Below are 27,726 nucleotides of genomic sequence, written 5' to 3'. Positions count from 1 at the left end.
CACCAGCAGGACATTGACTTTATCAGACCCCACCAGCAGGACATTGACTTTATCAGACCCCACCAGCAGGACATTGACTTTATCAGACGCCAACAGCAGGACATTGACTTTATCAGACCCCACCAGYAGGCAAAGCTGAGGCGCGTTCAGCAGGACACTGACTTTATCAGACCCCACCAGTAGGCAAAGCTGAGGCGCSWWCAGCAGGACACTGACTTTATCAGACCCCACCAGYAGGCAAAGCTGAGGCGCGTTCAGCAGGACACTGACTTTATCAGACCCCACCAGCAGGCAAAGCTGAGGTGCGTTCAGCAGGACACAACATTTTGGAACGTTCAGATGTAAATATGCTACGCACAACAAACATGCCGATCTGACATGTAGAGTAAGGAATCACATCGGCTCTAGTGGTGGCATTTCAGTTCGTGGCCAGGTTGTAATGATCAGAGATAATGTCCGGATACATTGTAAGAAATCTAAATAAAATCAACCACTGGAATGTGTGTGCATAACGGAGTTACCGTCTTCCAATGAATTTGGACTTATAACGAAATAAATCACAGACATTGTCACCAGCAAAGCACAATCACACCATCAGACCTCCCCCTCCATGCTTAATGGTGGGAAGTACACATTCGGAGATCATCCGTTCACCACCTCTTCGTCACAAAGACATGGCGGACAGATTTCAGACCAAAGGACAGATTTCCACCGGTCTAATGTCCATGTCATGTTTCTTGGTCCAAGCAAGAGCAAGTCTCTTCTTCTTATTGGTATCCTTTTGTGGTGGTTTCTTTGTTTAACACTTTTTTGGTTACTACATGATTCGATATGTGTTATGTCATAGTTGTGATATATTCACTATTATTCTACAATGTAGAAAAAAGTACAAATAAAGAAAAACCCTGGAATGAGTAGGTGTGTCCAAACTTGACTGGTACTGTATGTATTTTTTGCCAGCAGCATACCACCCTGCATACCACTGCTGGCTTGCTTCTGAAGCTAAGCAGGGTTGGTCCTGGTCAGTCCCTGGATGGGAGACCAGGTGCTGCTGGAAGTGGTGTTGGAGGGCCAGTAGGAGGCACTCTTTCCTCTGGTCTAAACAAAGATCCCAATGCCCCAGGGCAGTGATTGGGGACACTGCTCTGTGTAGGGTGCCGTCTTTCGGATGGGACGTTAAACGGGTGTCCTGACTCTCTGAGGTCATTAAAGATCCCATGGCACTTATCGTAAAGAGTAGGGGTGTTAACCCCGGTGTCCTGGCTAAATTCCCAATCTGGCCCTCAACCATCACGGTCACCTAATAATCCCCAGTTTACAATTGGCTCATTCATCCCCCTCCTCTCCCCTGTAACTATTCCCCAGGTCGTTGCTGCAAATGAGAACGTGTTCTCAGTCAACTTACCTGGTAAAATAACGGTAAAATAAAAAAATATTATTATTTTTTTTTTAAATAAAATCTTTTTTTATTTTCCCCTAACCCTACCACCCCTCCCCTAATTAGAGTAAACTTATAGCCAACAACACTTAGGTGTCACGACTTCCGCCGAAGTCGGCTCCTCTCCTTGTTCGGGCGGCGTTCGGCGGTGGACGTCACCGGCTTTCTAGCCATCGCCGCTCCATTTTTCATTTATCCATTTGTTTTGTCTTGTTCCCTGCACACCTGGTTTTCATTCCCCAATCACACTACATGTATTTATTCCTCTGTTCCCCCTCATGTCTTTGTGTGAAATAGTTTTRTGTAACGTGTCAATTTTGACGCGCTAGACTGGTGTTTTGTCACGTGGTATGTTTATTTGTTTGAACATAATTATTGTGACTGTTTGAGCGTTTTGCACTTTTGCCTATTGGCTGGAGGTTTCGACGCAGTGGCGTCCGTCTGTTGGTTTCTCCTGCCTCAGTGTGCGCCTGTTCACAACTCCCTGCTCTCCTGCACCTGACTCCGCACACCATTGACATTAGGCTTCTACTTCCAGCTTATACATACTACATATATTTTACAATAGGTATCTTTTGTGTTGTGTTGTTTTTGCTGTATTTATACTTCTGCGATACAGGTTGAATCACGCTCAAAGTGGTATTTAGGGATTTGCGTTGGGTAATGGTGTTTGTAAGTAGGTATGTTCAAAGTCATAGGAAGCACTTGATTCAGCTCTCCTGGCGCTGGATGGGGCATGCATCACAGTCAGTGGTGCATGACGTGCCCAATCAACAGGACATTCCACTCAATCTGCTTCCTGATTGGCTCCTGAGAGAGAAACCAGGTGAAGCATGCCACATAACCTTTTCTAACCTCTGCTACATTAGTCTGCAACCACTCTTTCCTATCGTGCTTGGTGGCGTGCATATTAAAGGCATGAAACCTACCCTTAAAGGCCTAGTGCAGTCAAAATGTGATTTTCCTGTGTTTTATACATATTTCCACAATATGAGGTTGGAATAATACTGTGAAAATGATGATAATGCCTTTTTAGTGTAAGAGCCATTTGAAAAGGCCGCCTGAAATTTCTGCTTGTTTTAGTGAGATTGAGTTTTGGCCTGGTAAATTACTTAATAGACCAATAACAAAGAGAGTTCCAAACCTCTCTGCCAATAACAGCTAGTTTTCCCCTCCCCGCTCAGACCACTCCTAGACAGTCCTAGCAAAATTCTTGCTTGAGTTATTTTTGCTATAAGAAGCTTTTTTGTTTGTTTTAAATTAAAATTGTCAAGAAATAATCACAGTAAGGTACTTAAATGTTACCCAGAAAATATTTGATATTGTGATGAAAAAAGGCAGCATTGTATCAGCGTCTTATCGGCTCTTAATCAACCATGCTAGTTTGTTTGTTTTTACCGCATTGTTCGTAACTTGTTTTGAACATAATGTTGCTGTTACCGTCTCTTATGACCGAAAAGAGCTTCTGGACATCAGAACAGCCATAACTCACCTCGAATTGGACGAAGAGTTTTTCTTTAATGAGTCGGACGGGAAGGATATACTACAAACACCCGAACAGGCCCTCATCCCTGTCATTTGCTCGAGAAGGAAACAAAGATTTTGCGGAAAGAGATCAGGGTGCCTTGTGAGAATCAGGTTACGAGTGGCTAATCTGCCTTTGCCATCCGTCCTGCTAGCTAACGTTCAATCGCTGCAAAATAAATGGGATGAACTGAAAGCATGTATATCCTACCAACAGGACATTAAAAACTGTAATAWCTTATGTTTCACTGAGTTGTGGCTGAACGACGACATTAATAAAATACAGCTGGCGGGTTATACACTATCAGCAGGATAGATCAGCAGCCTCTGGTAAGAAACGGTGCGGGGGCCTATGCATGTATGTCAACAACAGCTGGTGCACGATATCTAAGGAAGTCTCGAGGTTTTGCTCACCTGAGGTAGAGTATCTCATGATAAGCTGTTGACCACACTATCTACCTAGTGAGATTTCATAAGTATTTTTCGTAGATGTCTACAGTGGAGCAAAAAAGTATTTAGTCAGCCACCAATTGTGCAAGTTCTCCCACTTAAAAAGATGAGAGAGGCCTGTAATTTTCATCATAGGTACACTTCAACTATGACAGACAAAATGAGGGAAAAAAATCCAGAAAATCACATTGTAGGATTTTTTATGAATTGATTTGCAAATTATGGTGGAAAATATTTATTGGTCACTCAAACAAGCAAGATTTCTGGCTCTCACAGACCTGTAACTTCTTCTTTAAGAGGCTCTCTGTCCTCCACTCGTTACCTGTATAATGGCACCTGTTTGAACTTGTTATCAGTATAAAAGACACCTGTCCACAACCTCAAACAGTCACACTCCAAACTCCACTATGGCCAAGACCAAAGAGCTGTCAAAGGACACCAGAAACAAAATTGTAGACCTGCACCAGGCTGGGAAGACTGAATCTGCAATAGGTAAGCAGCTTGGTTTGAAGAAATCAACTGTGGGAGCAATTATTAGGAAATGGAAGACATACAAGACCACTGATAATCTCCCTCGATCTGGGCTCCACGCAAGATCTCATCCTGTGGGGTCAAAATGATCACAGAAACGGTGAGCAAAAAATCCCAGAACCACACGGGGGACCTAGTGAATGACCTGCAGAGAGCTGGGACCAAAGTAACAAAGCCTACCATCAGTAACACACTACGCCGCCAGGGACTCAAATCCTGCCAGTGCCAGACGTGTCCCCCTGCTTAAGCCAGTACATTGTCCAGGCCCGTCTGAAGTTTGCTAGAGAGCATTTGGATGATCCAGAAGAAGATTGGGAGAATGCCATATGGTCAGATGAAACCAAAATAAACTTTTTGGTAAAAACTCAACTCGTCGTGTTTGGAGGACAAAGAATGCTGAGTTGCATCCAAAGAACACCATACCTACTGTGAAGCATGGGGGTGGAAACAACATGCTTTGGGCTGCTTTTCTGCAAAGGGACCAGGACGACTGATCCGTGTAAAGGAAAGAATGAATGGGGCCATGTATCGTGAGATTTTGAGTGAAAACCTCCTTCCATCAGCAAGGCATTTGAAGATGAACGTGGCTGGTCTTTCAGCATGACAATGATCCAAACACACCGCCCGGGCAACGAAGGAGTGCTTCTGTAAGAAGCATTTCAAGGTCCTGGAGTGGCGCTAGCCAGTCTCAACCCCATATAAAATCTTTGGAGGGAGATGAAAGTCCATGTTGCCCAGAAACAGCCCAAACATCACTGCTCTAGAGGAGATCTCATGGAGGAATGGGCCAAAATACCAGCAACAGTTGGAAACCTTGTGAAGACTACAAGAAAACGTTTGACCTCTGTCATTCAACAAAGGGTATATAACAAAGTATTGAGATAAACTTTTGTTATTGACCAAATACTTATTTTCCACCATAATTTGCAAATAAATTCATAAAAAATCCTACAATGATTTTCTGGATTTTTTTTCAAATTTTGTCTGTCATAGTTGAAGTGTACCTATGATGAAAATTACAGGCCTCTCTCATCTTTTTAAGTGGGAGAACTTGCACAATTGGTGGCTGAATAAATACTTTTTTGCCCCACTGTACATACCACCACAGACCCATGCTGGCACTAAAACTGTACTCAATGAGCTGTATACCGCCATAAGCAAACAGGAAAACGCTCATCCAGGTGGCGCTCCTAGTGGCCGGGGACATTAATGCAGGGAAACTTAAATCAGTTTTACCTCATTTCTATCAGCATGTTAAATGTGCAACCAGAGCGGGAAAAAACTCTAGATCACTTGTACTCCACACACAGAGACCCGTACAAAGCTCTCTCTCGCCCTCCATTTGGCAAATCTAACCATAATTCTATCCTCCTGATTCCTGCTTACAAGCAAAAATTAAAGCAGGAAGCACCAGTAACTCGGTCAAAAAAAAAAGTGGTCAAATGAAGCAGATGCTAAACTCCAGGCCTGTTTTGCTAGCACAGACTGGAATATGTTCCGGGATTCTTCCGATGGCATTGAGGATCAGGACCACATCGGTCACTGGCTTTATCAATAAGTGCATTGAGGACGTCGTCCTCACAGTGACTGCACGTACATACCCCAACCAGAAGTCATGAATTAAAGGCAGCATTTGCACTGAGCTAAAGGGTAGAGCTGCCGCTTTCAAGGAGCGGGACTCTAACCCGGAGGCTTATAAGAAATCCCGCTAYKCCCTCCGACGAACCATCATACAGGCAAAGCATCAATACAAGACTAAGATCGAATCGTACTACACCGGCTCCGACGCTCGTCGGATGTGGCAAGGCGGGCAAACTATTACAGACTACAAAGGGAAACACAGCCAAGAGCTACCCAGTGACACGTGCCTACCAGACGAGCAAAATAACTTCTATTCTTGCTTCGATGCAAGTAACACTGAAACATGCATGAGAGCATCAGCTGTTCCGGACGACTGTGTGATCACGCTCTCCGCAGCCGATGTGAGTAAGACATTTAAACAGGTCAACATTCACAAGGCCGCAGGGCCAGGTGTATTACCAGGACGTGTACTCCGAGCATGCGCTGACCAACTGACAAGTGTCTTCACTGACATTTTCAACCTCTCCCTGTCTGAGTCTGTAATACCAACATGTTTCAAGTAGACCACCATAATCCCTGTGCCCAAGAACAATAAGGTAACCTATCTAAATGACTACCGACCCGTAGCACTCACGTCTGTAGCCATGAAGTGCTTTGAAAGGCTGGTCATGGCTCACCAACACCATTATCCCAAAAACCCTAGACCCACTTCAATTTGCATACCGCACCAACAGATCCACAGATGACTACAGCTCAGCCTTCAACACCATAGTGCCCTCAAAGCTCATCACTAAGTTAAGGACCCTGGGACTAAACACTTCCCTCTTCAACTGGATCCTGGACTTCCTGACGGGCCGCCCCACAGGTGGTAAAAGGTTGGTAACAACACATCCGCCACACTGATCCTCAGCACGGATGCCCCTCAGGGGTGTGTGCTCAGTCCCCTCCTGTACTCCCTGTTCACTCATGACTGCCCGGCCAGACACGACTCCAACATCATCATTAAGTTTGCCGATGACAGACAACAATGAGACAGCATATAGGGAGAAGGTCAGACACCTGACCATGTGGTGCAAGGACAACAACCTCTCCCTCAACGTGATCAAGACAAAGGAGATGATTGTGGACTACAGGAAAAGGACCGAGCATGCCTCCATTCTCATCAACGTTGCTGTAGTGGAACAGGTTGAGAGCTTCAAGTTCCTTGGCGTCCACATCACCAACAAACTAACATGGTCCAAGCACACCAAGACAGTCTTGAAGAGAGCACGACAAAACCTATTCCCCCTCAGGAGACTGAAAAGATTTAGCATGGGTCCGCAGATCCTCAAAAGGTTTTACAGCTGCACTATCGAGAGCATCCAGAAGGGTTGCATCACTGCCTGGTATGGCAACTGCTCGGCCTCCGACCACATGGCACTACAGAGGGTAGTGCGTACGGCCCAGTACATCACTGGGGCCAAGCTTCCTACCATCCAGGACCTCTATACCAGGCGGTGTCAGAGGAAGGACCTAAAAATTGTCAAAGACTCCAGCCACCCTAGTCATAGACTGTTCTTTCCGCTACTGCACAGCAAGCGGTACCAGAGAGCCAAGTCTAGGTCCAAGAGGCTTCTAAACAGCTTCTACCCCCAAGCCATAAGACTCCTGAACAGCTAATCAAATGGCTACACAAAATACTTGCATTGCATCATTTCAATTAACAGGTGTGCCTTGTTAATTTGTGGAATTTCTTTCCTTCTTAATGTTGGCGGGACGGGGGGGGGGGGGGGTATACAGAAGATACGCCTTTGTGGGTAAAATCCATAGTTCATATTATGGCAGAACAGCTCAATAAGCAAAGAGAATGACAGGTCCATCATTACTTTAAGACATGAAGGTCAGTCAATACAGAACATTGCAAAAACCATCAACGCTATGATTTTATTCTCTGAGGCTGACCGGAACATACCTCCCCTCTTAGCATGTGCAGACCAGCTGGCTGGTGTGTTTACGGACATATTCAATCACTCCCATCCAGTCTGCTCGTCCCACATGCTTCAAGATGGCACCATTTTTCCTGTACCAAGAATGAAAGATAACTGAACTAAATGACTACAGCCCCGTAGCACTCATGAAGTACTTTGAGAGACTATTCCAAGCATCATATCACCTCCACCTTACAGGGCCCCTAGACCCACTTCAGTTTGCATTCCGTCTTAACAGGTCCACAGACGATGCAATCACCATCACAATCGCCTATCCCATCTGGACAAAGGAATACCTATGTAAGAATGCTGTTTGTTGACTAAAGCTCAGCATTTAACACCATAGTACCTCCACAGCTCATCATCAAGCTGGAGGCCCTGGGCTCAACCCCACCCTGTGCAATTGGGTCCTGGACTTGACGGCCCACCCCCAGGTGGTGAAGGTAGGAAACCATCTCCACCTCGCTGACCCTCAACAGTGGCCACCACAAGGGTGCGTGCACAGCCCTCCTGTACTCCCTGTTCAACCATGACTGCGTTGCCATACACGCCTCCAACTCCATCAAGTTTGCAGACGAAACGACAGTAGTGGGCTTGATTAACAACACGACGAGATAGCCTACAGGGAGGAGGTGAGGGCACTCGGAGTGTGGTGTCAGGAAAACACCTCTCTGAGGCATGGGAGCCTATCGAGCCCGCTGAGGCATGGGAGCCTATCGAGCCCGCTGAGGCATGGGAGCCTATCGAGCCGCCTGAGGCATGGGAGCCTATCGAGCCCGCTGAGGCATGGGAGCCTATCGAGCCAGCTGAGGCATGGGAGCCTATCGATCCCGTTGAGGTATGGAACCCGTCGAGCCAGCTGAGGCAGGTGAACCCGTCGAACCCGCCGAGGCATGGGAATCCGACAAACCGGCTGAGGCCTCCCAGGTAGCTCCGATTCTGAGACCCGGACCCGACATCGCCTCCAAACAAAACCAAAAAAAACACTCCCTGATGCTTCCCTTTGGTGAGGCGTCATTCTGTACGATGTGCGCTGAGAGTCGGGAAGCAAGTTCAGGGAGTGAGTGTTTTTGTATTATGTTTCATTTATTTATTAAACACTCACTCCCTGGGGCCTGTTGCACCAAAAGTAGAATTAAGACATCCGGGATAAATGACTCAGCTGAGCTCAATGAAGCCAAAACATGTGCGTCCAGGCTTAATTGGTTGCACAAAGACCAAGCCAGGATGAGCAGACACGATTCATTAAGCCAGGTGAAACCAATCCTGGATAGGTGCGCGCTCACGGCTCACTCAAATAGACCCGCCACAGATCACAGATTAACTGATTTACCATGGCAACTAGAGCCGCGTACTTTTCCCCGTCGGAAGCACAAATCCTCATGGAGGCATACGAGGAGGTAAAATATATAATTAAGAAGAAAGGCAACACCGCACAGTGATAAAGCAAAGAGAAAAAGCGTGGCAAAGTATTGCAGACCGCCTGAATGCGTAAGTAGTGCACAATTACACACTCACCGCTCCGCTGAAACATCACAATTACAATTCAAATATTTAATTCACATCTCCAAAAATGCAGTTGTACTGTAATTATGAAACGGTTAAATTTTTAATTGAAATGCACTGCAGATATGAGTGAAATTGTGTAAAGTACCTCCATCACACTGTATAAAGCTATGATAAATTTTTTACTGAAAACAAGACAAAAATACCAAGTAATTTTTTGCAGTGTGACTCCATTAAATGTGTGTGTTGTGTGTGTGTGTGTGTAGATTAAACATGAACGGGCCAAAACGGACATGGCAGCAGGTCAAAATCAAATACAAGAACATTCTGCAGAATGGTATGGTCCCTGACTAATATTTAACAAAGCACAAGCATATATTGTACCCAGAAGGTGCCTGCTCACACATTGTCTGTACTGTTTTAGCAGTGAAAAAGAATACCCACAGACAAGGCACGGGTGGTGGGTCACAAAGGCTGACCTTACCCAGCAGAGGACATGGCCTTGGAGCTAAATAAAGGCAGGCCCGTCTTAGAGGGATCCCTGGGGGGAAAGAGACGACAGGTTCCTCCAAGATGCCACCCGCTTCATTCAAGGTATGTCCTTCCATCTCTACATGGATACAACCACATTCATATTGAATCAATTTGGACTGTCTGACTTTGTTTACCTATTGCCTTGCAGTGTCTGGCAGCATGTGTTCCTGTTAGAGCCACAGCACAAGCACCAGACGATGCTGATCCAGTGAGTACTCCATCAAAGGCATACTGTAGGCTGGCATGTCTTGTCTACTAGCTTCAATATGAATCCGATTAAATGTGATAGGGTGAAGGCCCCAGTGCAGCAGCAACAGCACATGATGGAGACGATGATGAGGAGGAGACCATCTCTCTGGATTCCAGAAGGCATGAGGTATCATGTTAAGACTGTGAAAGTACTATTTACTCTACAATGGTGAGGAGTCCTCATAAAAATCAAAAATCTAATTTCTTTTACAGGACCCAGATGCTATACAGTGGGAAACCAGCCTGGCAACATAGTGCGTATTAATAAAAGGACACACATCCTGCCAAATTCCAGCTGCGCTAATTGTATTGTGTTCACAGAGCTCACAAGCTATCAGAAAGTTGTATGGCAACCACCTCCGGCGCCAAATAGAACTGGCAGACATAGACATTCAGTACAAGAAGAAAAAGATGGAAAATCTTGCACTGGAGTCCGAAATAAAAAAGAGGACAATTAGGAAACTGGACCTTGAAATAAAAAAACTTGAGAGGGAGGGAGATATGCCTTCAATGTACACTGTATGCTAACTGTAACACAAATGTATTAATCATTATTTTTCTTTCCTCCCCAGCTCCAAGAAGATGACACAGCTCAAAATAAAATTAGGTTATTCTCGTAAAGTCAAGTGAGCCATGACATATGAGCTCTTATTGTGAGCACACAGGACGGTGGCATCTTTCTAAGGTTTTTTTTATTTTCCCAGCAATCAGTACAACCAAGTCATCGTTATAAGGCATCGCCCTCTTTTGCCCACCCCCCAGCACCAGGTGTGGCCACTAGCCTATATGAAGGCCCAAAATTGTGTGTTCCTTTCTGCTCTGACAATGGCATGCCCATTCGTGCGAGATGTGGTGGATGAAGAAGCACTTGTGCTGAGGAGAGCCTTCAGGCGAGAAAGGGTCTTCAGGGACGGGTTGGACCCACTGGCCTTCCTGATGACCATCTATATGAAAGATACAGGTTTTCTGCAGATGGCATCAGGTATCTATGCAGACTACTGGGTCCCAGGATTAAGCACCGCACTGCACGGAGCCATGCACTGAGTGTGGAGCAAATGGTTTGTGTGGCCTTGCGCTTTTTGCTAGTGGAGCCTTCCTGTACTCAGTGGGGGATGCAGAACAGCTGAACAAGGCCACAATTTGCCGCACAAGGAGTGTGTGTCTGGCTATCAAGCATTAGCAGATGTCTTCATCTCCTTCCCTGGCCACAGAAGACTCTGTGACATCAAAGAGGAGTTCTATAGGATTGCAGGTAAGAGGATCTACAAATTAGGACAACTGTTAACACATAGTAGGATACTCATTACTTTGTGTGACAGGTTTCCCCAATGTCATTGGTGCAGTGGACTGCACACACCATAAGGATAAAAGCCCCCTCGTGCCCATGAGGCCGATTTGTGAATAGGAAATCCTTTCACAGCATTAATGTTCAGGTGAACATACCTTTTTGATATTGCCCATTGACGAACACTCTGCATTGCCAGTGATGTGCATTGATTGGTGTAATATTCCTCATCTTATGATTTCAGATGGTCTGCAATGCTGACTGTGTGATCAGCAATGTTGTGGCAAAATGGCCTGGCTCAGTCCATGACTCCAGAATCTTTCGGGCCTCTGAAATCTTCTCAGTGCCTATCACAAGGTAAGCCACACAACCCCTATTTATAACCATCATGGCTGTGTCAAGAATATCACTGTGTTTATGAGGTAGTAATGATGAGATTTTGTGTTGACAGGTGAATTCTCTGGTGTGTGCTGGGAGACAGGGGGTATGGCTGCCAGCCTTTTCTCCTGACACCTTTCACAGACCCCCAGGAAGCACAGCAGCCTACAACCAGCCCATGCCAGGACCAGGGCCAGAGTTGAAATGACCTTTGGCCTCCTGAAGGCACGCTTTCACTGCCTTCACAAATTAAGGGTCAGCCCTGTTAGGGCATGTGATATAACTGTGGCTTGTGCTGTCCTCCACAATGTGGCCTGCCTGAGGAAGGAGAGGCCCCCAGAGTGCCACCAGCCATGGACTGGGACAACTCGGCAATCTTCCCTGATGACGACAGTGGTCGGCTGCTGAGGGACCAATATGTGTTGAATTATTTTAGTTAGTATGTTGTGCTTTCAATTTTGGTTAATTATGTCCTGCGGTGGCAGAGGAATTTGGTTTTTTTTGGGTTCGTTTTTTGACGAATTTGGCCTCTTATGATGTTTGTGCGGTATACTGTGTGTAATACAAGGCTGCAGGGAGGCTACTGCATCCATTCATTTGTCTGTTCAGTTGATGTGTATGGATTTGTCCTGCATTTATTTTAGTGTGCAGACATGCAGGGTGTGTTATATACAGACCTTTGAATGTGAATGTATATTTTGTATAATATGCTTGGATTCTGTGCTTTCCATCTTGTAGAGTCACTGTGACTTCAGTTTCGAAAGGAGCTGATGGTTTACTTGCTTTGTTTTGTCCTTATTCAATAAAGGAACATAATGTTACACATTGTGTTTTATATTCATATGGAATGTGTATTTGTTTATATGAACAGTACTAGGGCACACTGAAGAAAAAGGATAAAGTCATAAATGAGGCTGGTTCTTTCTGCAGAAAAGCTACATATTGTTTTTACAGTTTTGATACTTATGACAATGTGATACTTAATATTCTGGCACATCAGCATGTCTTTGTTTATGAAACCATACTGAGTACAATTTCACGAAATGCCCCACATCTGTCATTTTAACAACTGTCCTCCTTTAAAACAACTGGTTACAATATTATGACTTGTGTTTTTTTCCCCTCTGTGGCCCTAATATCTTATCATTTTATATATAGCCTTATGTCTATGGGAAACTGTAAATTATCTAATGATAGCAACATCATCTAAAAATCATTTTTTATCCAAAATCATTGAAATTAATGATCACAAACGTTTAAATAATAACAGTGGGTCTAGTTATATGTGATAACAATGTATAGTGAGCAGTGAAATAACTATTGGTTTCCATTTGTGGTGACTGCTGACTGACATTAGGGATGAGATTAAATAGATCCTGGAATTTAGCCTGGTCTGGAGCAGGCTAGCTCCACAGAATAAATCTCCATGGTAATTTATACCATAACATATCCTCCTGCCCCCTATCCATCTTTAGTGCAACCGGATTACGGATCAATTGAGCCAGGATCACCAAGATATCCTGGCTTAATCCCTTATCCTAGTTTTGTGCAACAGGCCCCTGAACTTGCTTCCCGACTCTCAGCGCACATCGTTACAACGCCACTTGGCTTCACCTCATGGCTATGACCACGTCACAGCAATGATAAAAATGTCATAACATGTGGCCTATCCTGTATTATTGCTTAAATTGATCATAACTATTGTTATTAATACTTGATAGTCTGTGTACAGCCTTTCCTATGGGTATGTTTACATTGACTCGCTCAAAGCCTTTGTGTAAAAAAAATAAATCCCTTATCCTGTTATTTCAGTACATTATAATGTATATATTATACATTATATGTACAACACCTGCATGCATTTCAGTATTACGTGTTTGCATTGTGACTGTAGCTTAACAAACTTGTCCTTGATTAAATTAAACATGTTACATGTTTGGTTGCAGCTGGGTCATTTTTGAATTGTGGTGGCATTTTGGAAAAAAATAACTTTTCTAAAATATATGTTTAATTTAAATGTATTCGTGTACGTCATTCCATTCTAAATCAACCAATATGGCAGTTTAATGATTTTAAATTATTTTTACCATTTTGACATTGTGCCACCAGAAGAAGTAGTAACAATAATGATGGTAACACAGCGGGTTACCAGCCCAAAGATGCTCTGGGCGGAAGATGAGAAGGGAGAACAGAAAAAAAGGGATAAGAGAGTAAGAGAAAGATTGAGACATGAAAGATAAGCAGAGGAGACAAGGAAGATAAAAGGGCAAGAACAGAAATGAGAAAAGAAAGAGAGTTTGATCCGTAGGGAGGAAGAAGGGTGGTCTTGTGAACCAGCCTTATCACTTAGACGAAACAGACTGGTGAAAATAAATATCAGGCTGGTTCTACGAGGCTAAAAGAAAAGTGGGTGCTCCAAAAGATTACACTGACCCTCTTCCGCAGGTTGTAAGTGAGCAGCAGGTTCCGTGAAAAGTGGTTAGAGAAGGCTGTGTAGAACTCCAGAACCTTCTGCAGGGCATCCCGTTTAATGACATGGAGATCACAGTAGGTCAGGGCACGCACGTTGGCACACGCCTGGGCTAGGGTCACCTCCTTCCAGAACACATCCCCAAACACGTCCCCCTTACCTGCAAGGAGAGAGAGAGCACCGATTAAGATATTACTTCTTAGATCTAACAGATTTTCCATCTGAGATTTACTTCTGAATTATTATTTTAAATATAATTTAAAGATTTCGGGGAAAAAAATTACCTGCAGAGAGAGAAAAGCAGCTAAGATGGCCTCTTTATAACAGAAACCTAACAATGATTAGTTTATCCCAGTGTGACTTTGCCTGAGATGTGAAGACTTGTGTTTGCGCCCTTAGCTAATGCCTAGACTTTGACTCAGCAGAAAAACAAAGTCACATGGCACGCAGGAAACCCTGGTTCAGACCTGTCAATCACACCAACAAAAGCCTGTTTGAACCCAATAACCTTCCTGGCCAAAACACAAAACTTGTTGATGAGAGTGAATTTACAATGACAAACCATAACCAGACCAGTGGAGGCTCCTCGGAGGAGGAAACTACACAAAATATGTTCACGTCACCAAATAATTTATTAAAACACACCGTTTTGCAATGACCTACATGGTGTAACCGGAGGACAGCTAGTTTCCATCCTCCTCTGGGTACATTGACTTCAACACAAAACCTAGGAGGCTCATGGTTCTCACCCCCTTCCATAGACTTACACAGTAATTATGACAACTTCCAGATGACATCCTCCAACCTATCAGAGCTTTTGCAGCATGAACTGACATGTCCACCCAATCAAAGGATCAAAGAATGAATCTAGTACTGAAAGCATAAGCAACATCTGTGGCATTGTGTTGTGTGAAAAAAAATCTAATTTTAGAGGGGCTTTTTATTGTCCCCGGGACAAGGTGCACCTGTGTAATGATCATGCTGTTTCATCAGCTTCTTGATATGCCACACCTGTAAGGTGGATGGATTTTCTTGGCAAAGGAAAAATGCTCACTAACAGGGATGTAAACAAATTTGTGCACAAAATTTGATAGTTGTTTTGTGAGTATGGAACATTTCTGGGATCTTTTATTTCAGCTCATGAAACATGGAACCAACACTTTAGTGCATATATATTTTTTGTCCTCCCTCTTAAATGGCATCAACCGCCACTGACAGAGACACTATAGACATTTGTTGTGATCACTGCGTCTGGTTTCTGAGAGGATCCTATTTGTGATTCTATGAAATTGAACTTAAATGGATGAGCATATAAAAAAAGCGCAGACATAATTTCACGACACAATACCTAAATGTAAAGCTGTCCAAGTACTGGCAATTTTAAATTAACTACAGTTGAAGTCGGAAGTTTACATACACTTAGGTTAGAGTCATTAAAACTTGTTTTTCAACCACTCCACAAATGTCTTGTTAACAAACTATAGTTTTGGCAAGTTGGTTAGGACATCTACTTTGTGAATGACAAGTAATTTTGCCAACAATTGTTTACAGACAGATTATTTCACTTATAACTCACTGTATCACAATTCTAGTGGGTCAGAAGTTTACATTCACTAAGTTGACTGTGCCTTTAAACAGCTTGGAAAATTCCAGAAAATTATGTCATGCTTTAGAAGCTTCTGATAGGCTAATTGACATCATTTGAGTCAATTGGAGGTGTACCTGTGGATGTATTTCAAGGCCTACCTTCAAACTCAGTGCCTCTTTGATTGACATCATGGGAAAATCAAAAGAAATGAGCCAAGACCTCAGAAAAACAATTGTAGACCTCCACAAGTCTGGTTCATCCTTGGGAGCAATTTTCAAACGCCTGAAGGTACCACCTTCAACTGTACAAACAATAGTACATAAGTATAAACACCATGGGACCACGCAGCCGTCATACCGCTCAGGAAGGAGATGCGTTCTGTCTCCTAGAGATTAATATACTTTGGTGCCAAAAGTGCAAATCAATCCCAGAACAACAGCAAAGGACCTTGTGAAGATGCTGGAGGAAACGGGTACAAAAGTATCTATATCCACAGTAAAACGAGTCCTATATCGACATAACCTGAAAGGCCGCTCAGCAAGGAAGAAGCCACTGCTCCAAAACCGCCATAAAAAAGCCAGACTACGGTTTGCAACTGCACATGGGGACAAAGATCGTACTTTTTGGAGAAATGTCCTCTGGTCTGATGAAACAAAAATAGAACTGTTTGGCCATAATAACCATCATTATGTTTGGAGGAAAACGGGGGACGCTTGCAAGCCGAAGAACACCATCCCAAACGTGAAGCACGGGGGTGGCAGCATCATGTTGTGGGGGTGCTTTGCTGCAGGAGGGTCTGGTGCACTTCACAAAATAGATGGCATCGTAAGGAAGGAAAATTATGTGGATATATTGAAGCAACATCTCAAGACATCAGTCAGGAAGTTAAAGCTTGGTCACAAATGGGTCTTCCAAGTGGACAATGACCCCAAGCATACTTCCAAAGTTGTGGCAAAATGGCTTAAGGACAACAAAGTCAAGGTATTGGAGTGGCCATCACAAAGCCCTGACCTCTATAGAAAATTTGTGGGCAGAACTGAAAAAGTGTGTGCGAGCAAGGAGGCCTACAAACCTGATTCAGTTACACCAGCTCTGTCAGAAGGAATGGGCCAAAATTCACCCAATTTACTGTGAAAGCTTGTGGAAGGCTACCTGAAACGTTTAACACAAGTTAAACAATTTAAAAGGCAATGCTACCAAATACTAATTGAGTGTATGTAAACTTCTGACCCACTGTGAATGTGATGAAAGAAATAAAAGCTGAAATGAATCACTCTCTCTACTATTATTCTGACAGTTCACATTCTTAAAATAAAGTGGTGAACTTACTGTAGCTGATGTAAGACAGGGAAATTTTACTAGGATTAAATGTCAGGAATTGTGAAAAACACTGCATAAGGTGAATGCACCAATTTGTAAGTCGCTCTGGATAAGAGCGTCTGCTAAATGACTTAAATGTAAATGTAAACTTCTGACTTCAAATCTATAATATTAACTTTCATATCTTTGTTGAATGATTGAGAGTGAATGGGACAATGTTTGTCGCGGTGACTGCAAAAGATAAGATAACCTTTTATATTACCTAATGTTGTTTTCCTACTTAGAACTCTCACAAGATATCATGCAATTGCACAAGACATGCATTAATTTACAAATGCATGTGCACACACAAACACCAGAAATGGGTTCAAATGATATTTCAGGTATTTCAATTACTTTTCAATACATTTTAAAACAAGTATTCAGATAACCTTTATTTGGAAAAAAACAAGTAGTTGAATATTGGAATGTATTTTGAAATGCACTCGGAAAGTATTTAAATACACGGACTCAAATACACTCCCATGAATTTAACCCAAAATTTGTTTGACTATTTGGGTTTTACAAATAACCATTTAAATACTCAAATAAAAGTACTTGTTTTGGGCTGTGTATTTGAAAAGCCTCAAATACAAAGAAAAAATATTTAAATAACAAATACACTTGTATTTGAACCCAGGTCTGGCACGCACGCGCACACACACACACGTTTTGTTCTTCTATCCCCGTGGGGACAATAAAATTAATTTCCATTCAGAATTTAATTTTAGGGTTAGGGAAAATAGGGTTAAGGTTATCCCTAACTCCTAACCCAAAACCTAACCTTGACCCTAACCCAAACCACTAACCCCTTACCCTAATTGTACCCCTAAACCTAACCCCTAAGCTTAAAATAGCCTTCGTCCTCATTGGGACGTGGGAAATGTCCCCACGAGGAAGAATCTTCGTTTTACTATTCTTGTGCAGACTTTGTGGGATTTTAGGTCTGCACAAGGATAGAAGAACCAGCCCCCACACACAAACACATACATTTTAAATACTTTATTTGAATCCACCAATCAAATAAAAAAGGAATCCAAACATTTAACATCATAAACAGGAAATCTCTCCCATCAGTCACTTTGCTAATCACCATACTGCAAAGAAATCCCAAAGAATTGAATTTACTTTCGTAGAAAGACACCGAATTTAGCTCAAGGAAAAACAAATCCTAATGGCATAGGCTGAGGATCAACGGTGAGGGAGTTATTTGTAGCTTGCTGGAGAAACATCAAAGTCAGGATAATTTCCTATTCTACCTATCCCTCTCCCCAGAGAAGCTCTGACTAGCACTCAGCACAGCACAAAGTAACAATGTAGCACAGAACAAAACAACATAACCCAGTACAGCACAGCATAGTACAGCACAGTATAGAATAGTACAGCACAGCACAGTATAGTACAGCACAGTATAGAACAGTACAGCACAGAACAGTACAGTACAGCACAGTATAGAACAGTACAGTACAGAACAGTACAGCACAGTATAGTACAGCACAGTGCAGCACAACATAGAACAGAACATCACAGAACACCACAGCTTAACACAGAATACCAACCTGCTATAGTTCAGTTTATCTACTCCTTTAGATGGTAAGCTCAGCGATATAACGTAGGTGCACAAAGTAAACAGCACAGTGGGTTAATTTCCGCAACAAATAAGAGCGTTGAAGTGCGAGGCTAAACTTCTCAGCTGTTTTGGTCCCGTACCTACCATGCACTTACAGCGTAAAGCAGACCCGTGCACATGCGCAGAGACTGTGGTGACTGTGTGAGAGCAAAGTCTTGCATCTCGCTCATCTGCGGTGCTGCTCGTGGCAAAGTAATTTAGCTGAGCCTATCTTTAATCTAACACCAGCACACAGACACACACGCAGGCATGCACACCCAAACGCATGCTCACACACACACACACACACACACACACACACACACACACACACACACACACACACACACACACACACACACACACAGTGTTTACCTCTACAGCTCCTGTCTCTTATACACATCTAGATGTGTATACACACACACACACACACACACAGTGTTTACATCCAGAAAAGAGAGCGGTTTATATTAGTCTCTTCCTAATTGAAACTGACATCTGCCTCAGCATTACGGTACGTTGTTGAAAAGCTGCCAACACCCATCAAATACACAGCCAACATTGAATTACAGCGCGTAAATGGGTGGGTGTAGGCCCACGTTTTCATTCCCCGAGATTAGAAGGTTGGGAGTTTGATCCTCATCCAAGTCATACCAAAGACTGTAAAAATGAGACCCGATGCATCACTGCTTGACACTCAGCATAAGAAGTTAGATTGGGGGTAAGGCCCTGGGATAGACTTGTATCCTGTCCAGGGGGTGTACTTGTACATCAAGCTCCCTCAAACTACAGAAACAGTAGATAGGCTCCAGCTCCTATGAGCCCTTCCAGCTCGCACAACTCAAGGCTATTTACAAACGTACTTATAGTGGTAGTTTCTGGGTCAGTGGTAGTCACTCCTAACTATATAAATCAACTAAACAATGGCCTATTTTACACTCAAATTGTAAAACATGTTTGACACATCGGTTGTGATACAAAGGATAGTTTTGATGAGTTTGTCAGCATAATCAGATTGGATTGATTAAAAAAATCAAGGCTTTCATGTCTTAGAGCCTGAAACAAACCAAGGCAGTGACAGAGAGGGAAAAAAGGCACAGCAAGACAGCTACAGTTAGAATGCTGTTCTTCAGATTTGGTTGAATCTTGGAAACCCTTAAACAAATGCTTTCATGTCCTGCAGTTTGTGAAAACCCAAGAGAGGAAGTAGAACGATCACAGTGCTGGTGCAGCAGTGATACTGTAGGCTATAGCAGCTACCATTAGTGAGAAAGTGATTGACTGCGGTAGCTAGTTCATCACCCAGGGTTCCATTGCCATGAAATAGCCAGGGAAAGTATAACAACAAAACATGATATTAATCCTCCCCACGAGCCAACCCACCAATTACAGGTCAGCAACGTGAGAGAAAACAACCACAGCTCTGTTACCCAGCAGACCCAGGGAGGAACATCCATTTTGTGTGTATTGATGTGTTGCATTATTACTGTTCACTTTTTAAATGATGTTGTTTGTATATTTTCCCGGCAATGTTTGCTATTTGCCCAGCACCGTCAATGTTCGTCTATGTAGCAATAACTATTTTCTGATATTTCAGGGCCATGTAAACAGGGTTGGATACATACAACAGTCTGCACACACACACACACACACACACACACACACACACACACACACACACACACACACACACACACACCGTCGAGACCAACCAAAACCAGGAATGCGATTAAGGACAAAGAATGCATTACTCAGACATACTGTATAACAAGGCGTGATCTACAGACACTCAACATTTAGCGGTGTAGCCTTCACCCTCCAATCCCACATTAACACCTTGTTAATGTCTCAACAGGGACTGTTGTTGGGGTTAAATTAAATCAAATGTTATTTGTCACATGCTTCGTAAACAAAAGGTGTAGACTAACAGTGAAATGTTTACTTACGGGCCCTTTCTAACAATGCAGAGAGGGAAAAAGATATAAATAATAGAAAAATAATAACACAAGGAATAAATACACAATGAGTAACTATAACCTGGCTATATACACGGGGTACCAGTACCGTGTTGATGTGCAGGGGTACGAGGTAATTGAGGTAGACATGTACACACTGATGATATTATCAGAGGAATCCCTAGTCTCTGTCCCATAGTGACCTCCTGTCAAGACCTTATCTCCGAAGAGAAAAGTCCTGGGGCTCCATTTTCCACTTGCCTCAAAGCAACGTTACGGTAATGTCAAAAACAAGCATYTTGGTAGGTATATCCAGCGTATTATTATCGCCAAGTTAGCAATTTTCAAATCTACATAGACCTGTTTGCTTTGAGATGGAAGTGCTGGTGTCAATAGAGGCACTGTTGAGTCTCTCAGATCTAATATTGAGGCTATTTCTGCTCAATATATCGCTTTTTCCCATTACAATTTGAGTAGCGATTTCCATCCACTTGTCAAAAGATTTGCAAGCTAGTTATCCCCTCCAAAAAATCTAAATTTAATAGCGAGCAGTCATGTCCTGAGCTAAAGCCAACTAGAGAAATCCAAGCAAAAATGACCACCACGGTACCAATGTGCACCGGCTCAACAGCAACTCGTCCAAAATGGCCACCACCTCGTACTGTACAATGGACAGCCAACTCACCCAAAATGGCTACCATGTAAGCCTACTTCATCATACTGTACAATGAACAAGTACTCACCTAAGATGGCCACCACCTCGTCATCTTGGATGACCTCCAGGGATCCTGACACCACGAAACAGAGGCTGTCCACGCTCTCTCCGGCATGGTAGATGAGGTCACCAGGGGCACAGTGGATAGTCTGGAACTCCATGGCCAGGGCACGCAGGCACCCGTCACTGGCCAACCTGAACGCAGGGTGTTCTTTGAAGACTTTCCTGTTCAGGTGGACGCAGATATCTGCCCTCATGTCTTTAGGGCATATCTGCAATACCTGGGAGGGGGAGAGGAGAAGGAGAGAGGAAAAGAGAGAGAGAGAAAGAAAGAGAGCGGGAGAGAGCGAGAGGGTTGAGTTAAATAACCAAATTATGCCACCTTCCACACTCATTGCCTTTGGTGAACCAGAAATGTCTGACTGGCAGCCATGATAGCATGTTGATACATTACTTTAAATCCTCTTCTCTCTTGTGACTTTCCCTTCCATCTTTATCTTGAAATATTCTAAGGGTGTCGCATCATGGCAACCAACCAAAAACAGGTTGTTATTTATAATAATATCATCATCCAGTTATGGTGCTCATTGGGTAAAAGAACAAGTTAGAGGAGCACTTAGGAGCATAGAAAATACAACAGTAAATCAATGTTATAATCCTGTTCTGTAAATCTGATTTTTCTGTTTTAAAAACCAGGAAGTATAAGTGTATAGAGTAACCCCAACAGTGTCTTAAGGTTAGTGGTATGGGTTACAGTTAGTTGAGTATGTGAGCAGATCATACAAAGAATCCCCCAAAACTGCCAATCAAGCCAGCCTCCCTCTACAGGCCTGGCTGGGATGCTCTTGTCGTCACAGCAGCCACAGTTACACTCCTGAGGCTGAGGTGAGTCAGTCTGCGATAGCAGAGAATCCTTAAAGGATTTTACCCTCCTTCCCTCATCCATTCTCCCTGCGCTGTGGGAGAAATGTGCCTGGAAGCTTGCATAGTGTTGCTTTCTGCTGACACGCATACAGCATTGGAATGGGCCAAAATCAGTACTGAACTACACCTACTTACCCCAACTATCAGTGTTGAGGCAGCCCCAAAAGACAAACTGCTGTACAGTATTTACAAAATGTTTTACCTATTGGACACATTTCTTACATTTAATTTCTTCACTGGTTTTTCTATATGCTATGCTTAAAATAGGTTTCAAACCATGTCACATCAAATGAACTAATCTGATTATCTCATATTACACCATTACTTAGCTGAAGCAGTTTGCTAATCAGACAACGTTTGTCTGATTAGCAAACAGGGTAAAGTCAGTTGTCATAAACTAACACCAGCTGTCATGACTATTTATGATAATCTGTTAATATAGCAGTGCTACAGAGCATTATCCATTAACTCAACACCATCCCCTACCCCACCCCAAGTGGACTGGTCCAGCATAACAAAACACAGAGTCACGATCACCACCACAACACAAATGGGCCAGCCTGCTGCAGAAGCTACCATGCAGGAAAAACAAACAAACACAGGGGGGAAGGGTAATGAATGTCAAGGTAATGAATGTCTGGCTTACAGTTTGAGATACCTTTTCAGTATCTATGCCCCGGGACATGGACCAGGTGGAGGCGATATAATCCATGACCCTCTCGCTCAGCCCCTTGGGCACTTGGTAGAGTTTGAGGAAGTCACGGACGCTGTTCAGCATCTCGTGGTAGCGGTTGGTGTTGGCGTACATCTGCTGGAAGATGGTGGTGACGTTACCGAAGATGGTGGCGTAAAGCAGGGCTGGGAAAAGAAAGAAAAGAAAAGTAAAGACAAGGGGGGCGGATGTTTAGAACATTTAGAGAAGAGTCCATAGCCACGGGAAGTAGGGGTGATGAGGGTGCTGCATCAGCCCCTGAAAAATCTAATTTTAAAATAATTTTAAAAGTAGTGCACTGAGCCTTTTGTTATGTTATTTTATTTAACTAGGTCAGCACTGAGCCTTTAATAGTCCTGTATTTGCGGATATATCGCGATGGCGAAAAAACTACTTCACGCGGCTATGGAAGAATCCGAGAAAGTTGGTTTCGCAGAGAAGGATAATATGCATTTAAGAACACAAGTTAACAGATGGGAGACTTCAGGAATTGATCCAGTATTACAACATCAATGTGTTTAAATGTGTCAGTACTTGAAATACATACAGTAAGTCAAGTCATCAAAGCTTGTTGATCGGTAAAAGCTGCTCCTATTTGTAATATAACAATAAGAATGCATCAAATATCCACTAAGGTTCAGAAAGACGTATCCTTAATCTTTGAGGACAAACATAGAAAAGAAGATTCAAGAACCAAAGTGACAAACAAGCAGTATGTGAGGAAGTGTGTATGTGCCACAGAAAGCAAAAAAGACAGCCTCTCTGGTGCGTGTTTAGAGGAAACAGGGCTGAAGAGGAGGTGACAGAGACACAGAGCTCTTCTGACAGTGCCTGTCCATCAGCATCATACACATTGTCTATGTTGCGTGATAAGCCTTTATGTCATTACTTAGATAAACTACTCAGTAGGTCAAGTTTTTATTTTTTTAACCTTTTGTGTACCAGGAACAGCCAAATACCTTCTTTGAGGAGCTTTTACTTTTAAACTAAATCAGCTAACTATGAGATACTGGCGCCAATCTACGGACCGAAGTTTGAGAAACACTGAACTAAAGGTTTCCAATCACATTTCTGGAATCAGAGCTTCTACATGAATACAGGTTTCCGCTAAAGCACAGCCTTCCAGCCATGACTCATGAAGCACAGTGCCCATTATGCACATGGAGCAAGAGAGATGTGCTTTTTGGGGCCATACAAAACGTAATTCCCTTTTTATGCACTTTTCTCTCTATGCGTATTCTGACCGTGAACTTAAGCATGAGAATAGCATGCCATTCACCTGATATTTGTTTGGGGTGGAGATGGAATAAATGAAGATGTGGCAGAGGTGATACGCGGTATTCCTTGACTTAATTCCCTCATAATTCCACCACCTACGTGTGAGGAAACCCTGAATAAGATCTAGCGAACCGACCGGTTCCAAGTGGAAAAAGCATCTACTTCGTAACACCATTCTCCATCCACTGTAATTTACAACTTAATACGAGCTATTGATTAGAGCTTGGTAAATAAGTAATCTGTTTGGATAAAATAATTGTAAATATAAATGACTTGTTTTAGATCTATTTTACATGATAATCGCTGACAAATGTGAAACCAATCATATGGCAGCAAACCAAAGCAGTAAAGTTTATGAAATGCTGAGCCATTATGCAGAATTGAAATTGTACAGCCTTTTAACTTGCAGGGATGGGCACTCGGAAATGTCTTAATTATAGGCGAACCTGACTTTCTCTGTTTCCTATTTCTATCATGTTAAATATTAGCCACCATCTGTATTGATCATCAGTAGGCCCAATAACAACACATATTCAACTGTCAATTTACTATTAGTTCCCTTCAGTTGGTATAGCCTCCATTATCATTCCATTTAAATACATTGTCTCGTTTACCTTCATTTGCTTATCTGTAAACCCTGTCAAGGCCATGTGGTTGTTGCTGAGGATCATTAGTAACAGTTCATAATATATATGTTTAGGCAAATTAAATCGTTATGGAGCTGAGCATAGACCAAGCCTTAACAGTTTGAACCCGACCCATGGCGCAATACTTGGCCATGTCATCACACAGTTCCATGGTTAGTGCAGGAAATAGACTAGGGTACAGCCTATTATTGTACACTATTCTCCCAATTATAATTCTAAACTCAGCAAAAAAAGAAACGTCCTCTCACTGTCAACTGCGTTTATTTTCGGCAAACTTTTTTTGTATGAACATAACAAGATTCAACAACTGAGACATAAACTGAACAAGTTCCACAGACATGTGACTAACAGAAACAGAATAATGTGTCCCTGAACAAAGTGGGGGTCAAAATCAAAAGTAACAGTCAGTATCTGGTGTGGCCACCAGCTGCATTAAGTACTGCAGTGCATCTCCTCCTCATGGACTGCACCAGATTTGCCAGTTCTTGCTGTAGGATGTTACCCCACTCTTCCACCAAGGCATCTGCAAGTTCCCGGACATTTCTGGGGGGGAATGGCCATAGCCCTCACTCTCCGATCCAACAGGTCCCAGACGTGCTCAATGGGATTGAGATCCGGGCTCTTCGGTGGCCATGGTAGAACACTGACATTCCTGTCCTGCAGGAAATCACGCACAGAACGAGTAGTATGGCTGGTGGCATTGTCATGCTGGAGGGTCATGTCAGGATGAGCCTGCAGGAAGGGTACCACAAGAGGGAGGAGGATGTCTTCCCTGTAACGCACAGTGTTGAGATTGCTCAGACCAATGATCCTGTGACACACCGCCCCAGACCATGACGGATGCTCCACCTCCAAATCGATCCCGCTCCAGAGTACAAACCTCGGTGTAACGCTCATTCCTTCGACGATCAACGCGAATCCGACCATCACCCCTGGTGAGACAAAACCGCGACTCGTCAGTGAAGAGCCCTTTTTGCCAGTCCTGTCTGGTCCAGCGACGGTGGGTTTGTGCCCATAGTCATTGTTGCCGGTGATGTCTGTTGAGGACCTGCCTTACAACAGGCCTACAAGCCCTCAGTCCAGCCTCTCTCAGCCTATTGCAGACAGTCTGAGCACTGATAGAGGGATTGTGTGTTCCTGGTGTAACTCGGGCAGTTGTTGTTGCCATTGTGTACTTGTCCTGCAGGTGTGATGTTTGGATGTACCGATCCTGTGCAGGTGTTGTTACACGTGGTCTGCCACTGCAGAGGACGATCAGCTGTCCATCCTGTCTCCCTTTAGCTCTGTCTTAGGCATCTCACAGTACGGACATTGCAATTTATTGCCCTGGCCACATCTGCAGTCCTCATGCCTCCTTGCAGCATGCCTAAGGCACGTTCACGCAGATGAGCAGGAACCCTGGGCATCTTTCTTTTGGTGTTTTTCAGAGTCAGTAGAAAGGCCTCTTTAGTGTCCTAAGTTTTCATAACTGTGACCTTAATTGCCTACTGCCTGTAAGCTGTTAGTGTCTTAACGACCTTTCCACAGGTGCATGTTCATTAATTGTTTATGGTTCATTGAACAAGCATGGGAAACAGTGTTGAAACACTTTACAATGAAGATCTGTGAAGTTATTTGGATTTTTACGAATTATCTTTGAAAGACAGGGTCTTTTTTTGCTGAGTTTATGTACACTATTCTTCCAACAAGAATAACTGAATTTGGCAATTATCTGAATGAATCAAACCACTGTATTCTTTCTTTCATGAAGGCTCTCCAAACCTGTTTTTATGATTCATAAGTACTGTACTTTCTTAACGCTAAATAATCGACAAATCTACCAATGGGTGCTGAAACAGAGACAAATGTGCATATATTTATTTAGATGGATTTCTTTCACTGATCCCTAATATTCTGAATCCGTTTTCTTGATATATTCTAGTGAGTCTATTGACAAAATTCAAACTAAAAGGTGCACTGCATTTAAAGGGATGGCTTAAGATAAATGTACTGAAAATTCTATTGAATGAAAACTCAAAAGAAAATCTGTTGGCCAGCCAGTTGGAGGGCTTTCACTGGTCGAATTACATTTATTCCGCAAGTGAGGGGACAACGCCTGCAAAACCCGTTACGCACCTTCATAAAGTCTGAGTACCAACTGGGAAATGCATAGGAAAGACGTGCATAAGATCGTCTAATTTCCTATGTCGGAATCTGGCCCATAGTGCATGTGAACCTCGTAATTAGAAACATAAAAAACGTGTTTTTCCCACTGCATTTAATTTAATTAAAAACCAAACATAGCCTCCGCTCCCCTAAATTAAGGCTGTTTTTTTGTCCTGCCCAAAGCATTCGCCAACTAGCCAAAACTATCAATAAAGGGTTTGGCTCGTGAGATTGCTTTGAAATAAATCTTAAATCACCAAAGCTTTTTTTAAAGTTAAAAGTTTTGGAGCAGCAAAACAGTGAGCGGACATCCCCTTTTATCCATGTGTTGTACATTATTTTAGCCAGCTCCTGGTCTTATTTTGGATGTGCGTAAAACCCCCTCCATGTAGGCTACATATCCATATGCCCACCATGGAACGAGAGATGAGATTATCCGGTGACACTCATATTTAAAAACATTTAAGTTAATTTCCTGTTACAATTTCTTATTTTCACTCAATTAAAAACCAAGCCCTTAGGAGGCAATCCTTACCCTACTTTAACGAAAGCTGGTTTCACAATAATGCGTCGGATGTATTTCTTATCCTGGCCATGCATTAGAAGTAGCCTATCCATAAAAGGTTTCTAAACGGTCTACTCGTCGTGCTTTTTGCATTATTCACAATTCGCATAGGCCTACCTGCATATTCAATTTCGCTTGTATCCATCACGATTTCCTCGTATATATATTCCGGACTCTGACATTGCTCGTTCTAATATTTCTTAATTTTTCACTTTGGATTTCGTGCGTCTTGTTTTGTATTATTTTATAGGTTTTATTACTGCACTGTTGGAGCTAGAAACAAAAGCATTTTGCTGCACATGCGATAACATCTGCA

General features: G+C 43.0%; 2 protein-coding genes and 1 long non-coding RNA gene across 3 annotated transcripts in view; 2 read left to right on the top strand and 1 right to left on the bottom strand.

The window, feature by feature from the left end:
* LOC111978632 (voltage-gated delayed rectifier potassium channel KCNH1-like) overlaps nucleotides 1-27,726 on the bottom strand; it is a 79,113-nt gene that overhangs the window by 10,193 nt on the left and 41,194 nt on the right. Inside the window, exons 11-13 of the mRNA XM_024008807.2 lie at nucleotides 22,722-22,921; nucleotides 21,168-21,420; nucleotides 13,877-14,073 (exon numbers count right to left, since the gene is read on the bottom strand). Of these exons, the coding sequence (XP_023864575.1) occupies nucleotides 13,877-14,073; nucleotides 21,168-21,420; nucleotides 22,722-22,921 (650 nt within the window). The remainder of the gene's footprint in view (nucleotides 1-13,876; nucleotides 14,074-21,167; nucleotides 21,421-22,721; nucleotides 22,922-27,726) is intronic.
* hhat (hedgehog acyltransferase) overlaps nucleotides 1-27,726 on the top strand; it is a 216,940-nt gene that overhangs the window by 159,555 nt on the left and 29,659 nt on the right. The window lies entirely within an intron of this gene.
* Nucleotides 9,692-10,190, top strand: LOC139029163 (uncharacterized). Its single transcript, XR_011481448.1, has 4 exons — nucleotides 9,692-9,739; nucleotides 9,821-9,907; nucleotides 9,994-10,034; nucleotides 10,102-10,190. It is a non-coding gene; the product is annotated as an uncharacterized lncRNA (long non-coding RNA).

This window comes from Salvelinus sp. IW2-2015, linkage group LG18 (assembly GCF_002910315.2).
Source record: "Salvelinus sp. IW2-2015 linkage group LG18, ASM291031v2, whole genome shotgun sequence".
NCBI lineage: Eukaryota > Metazoa > Chordata > Actinopteri > Salmoniformes > Salmonidae > Salvelinus > Salvelinus sp. IW2-2015.
Note: the sequence above shows the minus strand (reverse complement) of the source record. Positions and strands in the feature narration are given on the sequence as shown.